A 12,400-nucleotide genomic window follows, 5' to 3' on the forward strand; every position below is an offset into this window, starting at 1 on the left:
AGTGCTCTCTGCACAGCAAGGCAGGGAAGGGGACACGGGGGCCATAGGAAGAAAAGGAGGGTTGCTGCCCTCAGCTAAAAACCTGGCGTAACATCTCTGCCTTACAGGCCCTGCCGAATTGTATAAGATCCCGCAGGGCCCTGATGTTGTTCAGCAGAGAGTTCTACCAGGTTGAGGCCAGGACCAAAAAGGCCCTGGCCCTAGTTGAGGACAGCCAGACCTCCCTAGGGCCGGGGATCACCAGTAAGTTGTTATCCACTGATCTCAGCATTCTTCTGGGGACATATCGGAGGAGGCAGTCCCGATGGTACGTGGGTCCCTAATAATGTTGCCTCCTGGCTCTGGGATTCAGAGGCTTAGTGCCTCTGACTGGAGGTTCCCCTCAGTTACCATGGCTAGTAGCCCTCGATGGACCTATCCTCCAAAAGACCAAAGGAACCTTGCTACTATGTCCTCCCACATCGTAAGTAATGACTTACTTAAGACTGTTAAGCAAATTAATCATAAACCTATTGATCAAAGTGCTTTTTTCCCCAAAAGAAAAATCAAAGTTCTAATTCACTGTGATGGGTGTCTCTGCACATTATTATGCTGTAGGAGCAGCATAACTATCCTTAAACTCATCTGAGAAGTTCAATGGCTATAAAATAATTAAGCCTTTTTAATGTGTATATGCACATATGTACTAGATTGTACTAGAAAGAAGTATGTTTACTAGATACCCAAAGTCAGTTTTCAGAAGCACAGACTGAAAGATGAGCAAGTTCCAGATAAATGCAAGAACTAACCCCTCATTCTGCCTCTTGTGTTACCTCAATGGTTGCAAGGACATGAAGCACAGCTTCCCAAAGAGCAGGGCATACAATAGCATCACTGTCATCAATGCTGAGAAGAACTGCTGGGCAAACTCTTGATGCTTCAGCTTTCACTGATTCAGGAACATATTGGCAAAGAGCAGAAATTAGTTCAAAGAAAGCTGAACGGACCTAGAGTACAAAAGAGAAGGGCTAAATGAAATCTTGCTGAACCATGTCTATAAAATTACAAACATTTGGCATTTTCATAATATATAAAGCTTGTTAAAATCAAAGAACAAGAAACATTTCATTAAGTATTAAGCCTTCCTATAGAATGCTGAATACATTCACTCAAGCCACAGGCCACAAAGCACTTCAGTTAAATCTATCCCTAACTGAAGCAACTGCTGTGCTGATTACAACCATAAATAAACTCAGGAGCTTTACAAGGTTTACAGGATGTTACATTAAAGATAACAGGCAATATGAACCTCAAGAGTGACACACTGCTCTAAACATTCATTAATTCATTCATTTATTACTTTGATTTCTATCCCTCCCTCCCCACAAGTGGGCTCAGGCCAGTCAGTCACATAAAGATCGTGACTACAATAGATAGAAGTTTAACAATAAAATCAATATTAAAACCAGAGGGAGCTGGCCTTGATAACAGAGCTCAGATGGAAGCATTTCAGAGTGGCACCACTGGATAATTAGTAGATTAAAAAATCAGCAGTGTCAGCAAGGGAGGCCTAGATGGATTTGAACATCTGATGCCTCAACTGAAAGCCCGGCCTGGATCGAGGCGGGTCGGCACTGCTGTTACCGTGTTGAATGTTGCTGTTAAGTCAAGAAGTAACAGCAGTGCCGACCCGCCTCGATCCAGGTGTCTCTGAAGGTCATCCCCGAAGACAACCAGTGCAGCCTCTGTTCCATGGCCAGGGCAAAAGCCAGACTGGAAGGGGTCCAGGATAGTAGCATCATCTAGGAAAACCTGGATTTGAGAGGTCAAGCGATGTTTTCCACAGTAGAGCGGTTTGAGAATTTGAACATACAAACTGAATGCCTGTGGGGAATCACACTTGAGGGAGGGAGAGGATAAACAGTTCAACAATCACACCAACTGCCCCATCCCACAGCTGTTTCAGCACTTGAAAATGCAAAGGGGAGGAGAAACAAGAGTACCTCAGCCTCTAGGGCTGGGCCCTCACAGCATTTTCAAATCTCTTTAAAATGGCATTGTCATCCACAGCTTGGACTATGGGTGCTGTCACATCAGTTTTGGCCCTTAATTACAAAAATGGGCGATTTCTAACTTGCATCTGCCTGCAAACCACTCCCCTCCAGTCTAGAGATCCTGGAACATTAGGTAGACAGATGTGTATGGTTAGTGAGTAGTGAAGAAAAAAAGCACTCTACACATGTGAAGGGTGTATTTGGTCTCCGCAATCAGATACCTGATTATTATTAGCACAGATATATTGAGATCATATAAAGATTATATTTTTCTGCAGTGGCAGATGAGACTTAAGACTGCCAGAATATTATGCCCTTGCAGCCTTTCTCCTTCTACAGTAAAGTACTTGCTTTTTCTATAATGAAAGGTTCCAAAATTTAAACTTCACAAAGCATTATGCTTCTTTAGTTCTTTAGTCCCAATCCCGGGGGGGGGGGGTTGAGAGGAGAAAGAGCAGCAGTTTGACAGTGGGTATTCACTGGCAAGTAAAAGGCGTTCTGTGCATGTTCAGAAGTAAGCATTGCTTTACACAGACAAGTTGCAGTAAAGTACTTTGCAATTACTGATCAAAACCACCAGACTGATTGAAATTAGGCATTCATTTTTTTTTGCCTCCCTACCCCCTATGACCTACCTGGTCCTGTGACAAACAGAGTAGGCAACCCAGTTTTCTGATCAATGTTTTCACTTAGCATTGTGAATATTAAAGAGGGCAGAAACCAGGAAGACAGAAGCAAAGGACCCTAAACAAAAATGTTATACAGCATAACAGAAAATAATAAATTTAATCTGCACCAGCCTTCTTAAAATGTTTCTTCCCACATTCCTTCCCATGTTATCCACACAAAACCATGTACATTTCCTCATGAAAGCATAACTGATGCTCTATCGTAAAGGTCTGGTTTGAAAAGAAACTTGAATGAATGCAAAAGAGGGAGGTAATACCTGGGGAGTATTGTGCTTCCCATATTTCCAGAACTTGGTTTGAGACAGTAGAGGCTTAAGTTTCTCTTCCAGTAAGCAATTCTCACTACTAGGCAATACACAGAGCAGTTTCTTTAAAGCTAGCAAAGAACATGTTAAAATTCGAAAGAATTTGGCTTCCCTTTCTTCCTCGGGCACAATTCTAAAAGAAAAAAATGAATATACAACTTTGTAATTCAGTTAGCAACATTGCCACAGTATTAGTTCTACAAATAAATAATGTAAAGGGTGCTCTTCTGAGAAGAGAACTGCTCTGATTCAACAGTTCTTGGTGAGCAAGAAAATTACAACGTACACAAAGAACTCTCAATTCACTTCAGTGAATTCACACACAAAATGGGCAGGCCTGTCCTTTCTAAATCCAGTGGGAAAGCCTCTTAGTGTGGGAGCCAAGTGTGTGCACACAGAGCTAGAGAATGGGAAATGTAAAGTACTGGGTTCGCACATGGAGACTCAGACTACAACATGCTAACTAGACGCGTTTATTGTACTTCACAACAAGAGAACCCACACAGACAGGCAAGGGCCAACTATATACACTCCACCCAGGCACACCCACAGTTCCATTGGGGGAGTTTGGATTTCCCCCCAAGGTACTATTGGAGGATTCAGGGTGGTCTAGGATCCTTGGTCCCTATTGTATTTGGAACCAAGCTAAGGACTGAGGCCACAGACACCTAGTGGTGGTCCGCAGACATAACAGGAAAAATGCTTCCTCTCATCTAGCATGACAGAATTAGAGCACACTATCTTTCTTATTTTCAAGAAACACCATCAGTTTTACAAACTTACTGAAATTAACACAACATAATACACTTTATTACTTTCCATCCAACAATTAAATGTACATACTGTGGATCACTTAGTGTATCTGGTGTTTCTTTTAGAAGATGATCTTGTAGCACCTGGACAACAACAAAGCATTTAATGATATGAATAGGAAAAACCCGTACTCAGAAAAAGAAATTCATAGAAGTAATACATTTTAGCATTCTGTTCAATGTTACACTTTTCAAACTGTAAATAATGGTCAAATGAATCTTTAATAAAGTCTATATTTTTCTTATTTAAAGACATTCTTCTACCCATGATGACAGCAGCACCAGTATTTCCTAAAAGAGGTATATTTGTTAAGAGCTCAGGGCAGCAGACATGTTTTCTCCTCTGCCATTTTATCTTCGTATCTACTCTGTGAGTGGTTAGGCTGAGCAAGAGCAAGTGACTCAAACCCAGTGTTCTTCACAGCTCCTGTGCTAACAGCATCAACCAATAATTAAGGTCAAAGACTATAAGTGAATTTGTGGAACCATTGTTAGTGGTGTCTGCAGCACAGCACCTCCTCCTCTTCCTTCCTGTCTTCTTGGAACTATCCATTTGGATTGTCTGCTTTTTTTGTTGTTTTCACAACATCTGCAAGTTATAGAATCATTTAAGTATGAAATAATCTAAGGGCAACATAAACATTAAATATCAGAACCCCTAAGGATTCGTTGCTTTCAAACTGCAAAATACCATCTACTTAAAGCTCTAAAACAGCCATACAAAATGGGAAACTCACATTCAGAATTTCACCTTTACAAAAGATTAAGGCTTCAGGTTGCTTGCTTGGTGGAAAAGCTTTTTCAAATGCCACTTTAGCTGCTGATGCAGCTGGAGAATAAGTATCACACTGAGCTATCAGCCAGTATCCCATGAGACTTTTTAAATGAGGAGCCAAATTTTTCTTAACTTTCAGAATAAGCTGCTCAAAAGCTTGTTGTGTTGCTTCTCGGACCCGGCGATCATGATCCTGTAAAAAATGTTGAAAATATATGTATTTGCCACATTTCCCTTCTTTCTGAGTCCTCCTAAACTCCCTGTAAAATTTGCTCTTGAAGGTCAGGAAACCTTGAGAACGGGGTTGGATATGGTACAGGGGGCTGCAGTAAGAAATTCCCCCCTCTCCCACTCTTATGTAAGCTCCTGATCTTCTTGTATAAAAATTCATGCAAAAGCCAGGATAAAGTTATTTCTGCCAATTCCCCTTTTTAACTGCAGCCCCACTGCCATATCCCATGCTACCTCCAAGGGTCTCTACCCTCTCTAGAATAACTTTTTGGGGACACAGAGGCTACAGAAAGAAGAGAAAGGCAGCAAAGATCTCTTCCACAAGCTACACTTTACTTAGGATTGTCTAGATCAGGTATGTCCAACAGGTAGATCGCGATCTACCAGTAGATCACGAAGTGGTCAGAGGTAGATCACCAGTCCCACTTGGTCTCCTGGTTTGCTGGACAGGTGTTTGGGGTTTTTTTTATGATTGTTTGGTGGTTCTTTCTGGATCTTTGTCTCTCTGTTTTGTTTTTGCTCATTTTGCTTACCAGTAAATGACAGAAGGGGCCGGTGGAACCCAACTTTAGTGGGTTAAAATCTAATTTGAAACTTTATTTTCATGGTGGTAGATCACCGGCAGTTTTGGCTGGAAAAAACAGATCACTACCTGTTTGAAGTTGGACATGCCTGGTCTAGATCAAGCTTCTGGGTTGGATCCAGACTAAATCTTCCATCAGTGGAACAGAACTTTCCTGCCTCCCCCCTCCCACTGCTGCTCACTGATCTCTACAACATGCTGCTCCTGAAGGACTCTGAGGAGCCACATGGAGAGGGGTCTGTGGCAAGAAGAGAACATTAATAGATCCAGCCGTTTTAATATATAATCCAGTTTTTACTGACAAATATAGAAACTATCTGCAACTGTATTTATTATTTAAAAATTAAGACATACAAAACAATGTAAGCTTTCCTACACTGCCCTGTAAATATAACAATAAAACAAAGTGGTTCTTTTCTAGGCTTTAAACATTCTTTAAAGCAATCAACCTGTCAAAAAATACAATTAAATGAACCACTGATTACTTTGCCAATTATTGTGATAAATTTTGAGAGACACAGTGTGGTCCAGGTTTGCCATAATCTGTCAATACTTACAATGGATATTTTACAATAAATTCTAGACCAGTAAGGCAGAACTCCTTTAACAGTCTCTGTTTCTCTCTCTTTACACATTGTCCCAAATTCCTGCATAGCCTAAAAGTAAAAACAAAATTTTAAGAATTTACAAGATTTTTTAAAAAGCAAGCTGATAATTTATGAAGCTTTCCACATGTCTATGGATATATTGATTACTTTATAAAGTGAACTCATTTCATCTGACTGACTTGCTTCCACAGCAGTGTTTCTGTGAGTGCAAAGACTTTCACAAGCAGAACACAATGTTCCAACCTCACATTGTTCCATGGCAAACTGAAATACCTTCAAATCCTGTTTCTAGGGGACTGCCTGAAGCAGGATGGGGGTGGGGATTTGGTGTACCCCAAAGAGGGGGGAGGCAGGCTAAAATCTTTGCTCCCAAAGAAGTGCTGCTCTGGATCCAAGCTATTAATTCTGGATATACAGCATTAAAATCTGTGTACTTGATGTCACATCTATTTTCATCAGGGCTGGATAATAATTTTACAAGACAAGTATAGGAAGGGCTATTAAATATTTTTCCCCACTTCAGATATTACGGTTTACTAAGAAACACATAATATATAATCCGGAGACAAAGTGTGCAATTTAATGAAAGGCATCTCATGGAAATTTCAAAACATTACCATTACTTTTCCTTGTATATTTCATTCTTTGTACACATAAGTCTTAAGGAGGAGGAGGTTGGATTTATACCCCGCAACACAACAAAGGAGTCTCAGAGTGTCTTATAATCTCCTTTCACTTCCCCTCCCCACAACAGACACCCTGTGAGGTAGGTGGGGCTGAGAGAGCTCTCCTGAGAACTGCTCATGAGGGAACAGCTCTGAGAAAACTTGTGACTGACCCACGGTCACACCAGCAGATGCATGCGGAGAAGTGGGGAATCAAACCCAGTTCTCCCAGATTAAAGTCCGTGCTCTCAACCACTACACCAAATTGGTGTAATAATTAAAAACAATAAATATATATATGCTTCTTTAAAATCCAAGGCGACTAAAAATATAAAAATAGAAGTCCAGTGACACCTTAAAGACTAACCAAATTTTGGCATGAATTTCCAGGCAACAACCCAAGTTTAGCCACTATGGCACCAAGATAATTGCAAGCAAACTGAACAAATTGCTTAACCCTACAATGCAAACACATGTGTACAAAACTGAAAATGAAAATAAAAGTGTACAAATGATTTCTCATCTCTTTTGTCTATAGGTACTTTAAATGATGAACCTTTAAAAACTGTGCAACAGGCCTACCTTTAATTTGGTTATAACATCTCTTTTGGAAAGTTTTCGCAGCACCATTCGAAAGTCAGCATCTACAAGGCTATCTATTTCTTCAGCTCCTTGAACTGCAGGAACATATCCTAGATCGCCAGGAGACGTGCCAAAGCCAATAAACCCAGAAACAGTTCCTCGTTCTTTGGCCAGAAGTTCTGCTGCTCTACCACTGCTAGAGGGCTGTTTTTAAAAAGAAAGGGATTACATTTACAACACATTACTAAAGTTTACATTTACTGAAAACCTTCTTTAGTTTTATCTTTGTGTCCAAGACCTACAATTCTGCATCTTATGACCTGCTTGCCTGCCTTTGGGCATCTCTTTTTGCTTTAAGTAACAGGACCAGCTAGCTGTCCTGAATAGCTTACCGTAGGGGGCACTTACCAGAACATTTTAAATGTGTCCTCTAGTTACACTGCTGCTTGTTCAAAGTTTTACCTGCCATTTATTTCTGCTCTCATATGTTTCCCTTGAATTGTACATTTGAGATAATTCCAGAGCAGCCAAGAATACATGCTGTTGTAGCACAAAAAAGGCTGCATTCAGATGTCAAGAACAAGCCACAATTTGTTCCTGATGTACATGAATCTCAAGTCTGATTCATTCTCAGGTCTGCACATTTCCTTCAGTCCCCCCCTCCCCCCGCCGCCACCCATGGATCCACAATTGAAAACCTCCTGATTCAAAATAATCAAAATGGGGCATCCAAATTTGACGAGCATAACTAATTTGGATTAGTTTTTTTCCCCTAGTAACTGAGATTCTAACCCAAGGGAACCCAGAGAATAAAACTAGCATTTGAGGCTTATTCACATCATAAAGAAATCATGGTTGGTTTGTGATAAATGAATGCAGAGAAAGAGTTGTGAGGCACCTTAAAAGGCCACAGGAAAAGTGCCAAGAGACTCTTCCGGTTTTTTTAATGTTTAGTACTGGTTCCGTCTTATAAAACTGTTGAACTCTGGTCCTCCACACATTTCTGCCATACACACACATATACATGTACATATATACACACAGAACCACATACATACATAACCACTGCTGCCAACCACATTCAGCTACAGGTGGGATAGACACAATCATAAGAGAACTTGTGTGCTTTCAGATGTTTGTGCATAGGCTTCTGATGAATAAGTGGATGCTGGGGTGAGACAAGTGGATATGTCCTTAATTCTTTCTTTATATGCCCATTCCCTCCACAAATAAATGTCTGAAATCTGAACAGGGCTTTGTTACCCTCTTATACTCTCCCTCAGCTGACTTTCCAGATGTTATCTTTTTTTTGCTTATATCACAGTCACAGCCAACTTATGGCGACTCCATACGGTTTTCAAGTCAAATGATTAAGCAGAGGCGGTCCATCATTGCCTTCTTCTGCAAAGTTTTCCTTGGTGATCTCCCCTCCACGTACCAACCCTGTTTAGCTTCCGAAATCTATACTATACCATTCCACATATCTTCTTAACAATTACAACGCTTTTATTAACTCAGTCAGAGTTATATAGACTTTTGGTTAGGATCATATCAAGGTAAAAGTTAGAAACAGCAGAAAAGGCTTTCCTAGGCCCCGTTCGCTGCCTCTTTTTCTCTTCCTGTCACCTGCCAGTCCCCCTCCCCTCCTCGCACACCGTATTTAGGAGGAGTGCTGTGGGAATGGATGCCGACACGTGTTAGTAAAAGGTAACTGACAAGACACCACCGCGTTTCACACTTCTGCTGCCTCCGCCTCTTAGCGGAAGGGCTGCCACGGTTAGCCAGAGTTTCCTCGCAGCCTGGCCAAATGTTCCCCCCTCCCCTGCCCAAGGACTTGACAGCGAAAGGAGGCCTTCCAGCCCGGAGAGGAAGAGAAACACCAGCCAGCCCCGCCTCGCAGCCCTACTGACTGCCTCACCCGCACGTTGCCCTTCGTCCGCTGCTTATTCTTGCCCCCCATGGCCGCGGCAGCGTTGTAACCAAACGAGGAGCCCAGCCGGCCAGAGGAAGAGAGACGGGGTTTCCGGGTCAGATGGACGAAGCGAAAGGAATTATGGAGAAGCCGCAGAAGTCTCCTCCCCTCCTCGCCGCTGGCGGAGCCACTGAGACGCGTTTTCTGACGGCGGTGAGCTGACAGGCTCTAAACAGCCGGTTTGGACGCTCTTTCCGGTTGCAGTGGCTTTTTTTAGACCCTTGAAAAACGTAGATCCCATGTCCAACAAAAAAGAGTTACGGAGTTTTATCCAAATATGCCCCTTTATCGTCTTTCCAAGGAGCTCAAGGTTGCTTTCAATGAACTCATTTATTTACTCTCATTATTAGAGTCTTCCTTTCTCACCGAGAATCAAGGAGGATTACAAAATAATATAACAATGGTTTAACACCCCTACATTGGCACTTTTATTTCCTGGAAAAGATGAAGAGGAGATTGGATTTATACACCGCCCTTCACTCGGAGTCGCAGAGCGGCTTACAAACTCCTTTCCCTTCCCCTCCCCACAACAGACACCCTGTGAGGTAGATGGGGCTCAGAGAGCTGTTTCAAGAGCTGCTCTTTCAAGAACAGCTCTGACAGAATTATGGCTTGCCCAAAGTCATCCAGCAGCTGCAAGTGGAGGTGTGGGGAATCAAACTGGTTCTCCCAGATTAGAGTCTGTGCACTAAATAAATCATCTGAAGTTGGAGGTAGTTTACACAATAATTTGTTCACCAAATCTCACTTTTTAAAACAGCAACTCATCGGTGCGGGTGCTTCTTTGGTTCTCCTGTTCCAACCAATAGGCACAGAGGTTTTACATATAGGATCGATAGTCTTAATAGATCAGTTATATTTTGATACCTCTGTAACTGAACAGATTTCCCAGTTTAGGACAGGTGAATTCAAACTACTGTGATAAGAAGGCTTGAGCGAGATCATTAATAGCAGCAACAGCTTGTCCACCATTATCAACCTTCCCCTGACATCTGCAAGAGAGAAGAGAACAGAGTTGGCAACCCCTAGCATGCATGCTGAACAACTGCATGCCAGTTGATTTTACTGGGCCTGCAGGGCCAGCTCTGTGCCCAGGGAACTGAGGTAGGACTCCTGAGGCATGCCATTTTTCCAGGATTATTATTTTTTTTACATTTATGCCAAATAGAGTTCTAGGGTTGCCTAGACTCCTAGTATAGGATGTATTTTACTCTCAGTTCATGCATACCCAAAATTTATTGTTATTTTACTTATAGCCCACCTTCCTCAGTGAAACTCAAGGTAGATTACACAATGTAAATCAATATAATTTAAAGCCAAATTAGACATGATATGTTAAACAATACAGAAAATCAGGGCTATTTTTGGGCAGGTATGCACAGGCAGGAATGCACAGGAATGGAGTTCCGGCTGGCGTCAGAGTTGGCCACGCCCACTGCAGCCAAAACCTCTGGGTGCATGGCTACAGAGGGAAGGCCTGGAGAGCAACCCCCCCCGCGCGACTCCAAGGTTAAATGCCTGTTATTTTACTTAACCAGCAGGAGTCACCATCAGTGTTCTCTCTAAGCTGAGTTAGTGTGAGCTAGCTCACAGTTTTTTAGCCTCCGGCTCACACATTTTTGCCTTGGCTAAGGAAGGATGGCTCCAGAGCAAACTAATTTATGCAGTAGCCAAATTGCTCACTCACAACTTTAATGCCAGTAGCTCACAGAGTAGAATTTTTGCTCACAAGACTCCACAGCTTAGAGGGAACATTGCTCTTCTTGACCACCTGACAGTGAGCTTTCCCCCCAAAAATAAAGATGTCTGTTATCTAAGGATCTATTTGCCTGACGAGGAGTCTCTAGGCATTTTACAACACAGTTATTATTGCAGAGGGCTCTCAGATAAGACAGAGACCTGATAAATACAAAATACAGGTAGGTGTGCAGCCTCAGCTGTCTTGAGGTTTGTTAGCAGAACATCCAAAAACCATGGGGAGGAGGCTACATCCTAGGCTTTTCTTGAGGGTCCAACTGCATCTGCTATATGATTGCCACAGGGACCTACAACAGGATGCCAGCTGAGCAGCCCCGTGGGAACTCAACCCAGAAGCACCACAGGGGCTTGGCCTGCATCAGGACCATGGCATCTGAGGGACACCTGCCTGCTTCCCCATGCCACAGTCCCCATCAGAATTAGCCCCCTGCAATGCCCCTGAACTGAGCCCTCATGGGGAACTTGCAGCTGATGTCCTTCCATGAGTCCCCATGGAGATCATGTAGTAGTTCTAATGTATAGTTAGAGTCCAGTGGGGCACCTTTAAGACCAACAAAGTTTTATTCAAGGTGTGAGCTTTCGTGTGCATGCACACTTCATCAGATGAAATGGAATTACATATCATAGTTGTATATATAGGAGTGGTTTGTTAAACTAGTGTGCAAAATAGTGAGGACATATAACACTGTACCCCAGGGAAAGGATTCTGTCAGTTAACTCCATGTTTTATTGAAGCAAAATGTTATTACTACTCTTAGCAATTAAGAATATAATTGAATATGTAATGTAGTTTGGAATGACAGATTTAAATGCAGTTCTTTATTTGAGGGACAAGGAAAACACTCTACACAGCCAAGATGCTGTTAAATTCACCTCCATGCTTGAAAGGAGATGGATGGGGTCTAAAGATGGGATTCTCACAAATCAGGGCACATCAATCTCCAGCTCTAACATATTTATTACCTATGTTGCTTCCCCCCACCCCAGTTGACCCAAAACAGATGATAAGCAGGAACTAAGCTTGTCATTCTTTTGATCTGTTAAAAAATGTGCCCTATTTTGCATTCTAATTTAACAAACCACTATATATACAACTATGATATGTAATTCCATTTCGTCTTATGAAGTGTGCATATACTCAAACGCTCACACCTTGAATAAAACTATGATGGTTTTAAAGGTACCATTGGACTCTAAGTTTGTTTTATTGCTTCAGACCAACACGGCTACCCACTTTGAACTAATGTATGCTTGTCAGTGTGTTGTATAAAGAATTGACTTCCAGAATGTGCCTCAGACCTTCCCAGAGTGCACTGGGTTTCTTCAGCAGACAGATTAATTTAATTCCCTGAAGACATTTTCTATAGTTGGAATCGTTTTACAAGAT

The 12,400-nt window shown here is 42.0% G+C and overlaps 1 protein-coding gene across 1 annotated transcript in view; it reads right to left on the reverse strand.

Moving 5' to 3' along the window:
- LTN1 (listerin E3 ubiquitin protein ligase 1) overlaps positions 1–9,272 on the reverse strand; it is a 40,714-nt gene extending 31,442 nt beyond the window's left edge. The window contains exons 1-7 of the mRNA XM_015422985.1: positions 9,202–9,272; positions 7,284–7,487; positions 5,986–6,084; positions 4,577–4,807; positions 3,871–3,923; positions 2,980–3,160; positions 813–986 (exon numbers count right to left, since the gene is read on the reverse strand). Of these exons, the coding sequence (XP_015278471.1) occupies positions 813–986; positions 2,980–3,160; positions 3,871–3,923; positions 4,577–4,807; positions 5,986–6,084; positions 7,284–7,487; positions 9,202–9,243 (984 nt within the window). The 5' untranslated portion in view covers positions 9,244–9,272. The remainder of the gene's footprint in view (positions 1–812; positions 987–2,979; positions 3,161–3,870; positions 3,924–4,576; positions 4,808–5,985; positions 6,085–7,283; positions 7,488–9,201) is intronic.
- Positions 9,273–12,400: the final 3,128 nt, after the last annotated feature.

This window comes from Gekko japonicus, unplaced genomic scaffold, assembly GCF_001447785.1.
Source record: "Gekko japonicus isolate JY-2015 unplaced genomic scaffold, Gekko_japonicus_V1.1 scaffold178, whole genome shotgun sequence".
Classification (NCBI taxonomy): domain Eukaryota; kingdom Metazoa; phylum Chordata; class Lepidosauria; order Squamata; family Gekkonidae; genus Gekko; species Gekko japonicus.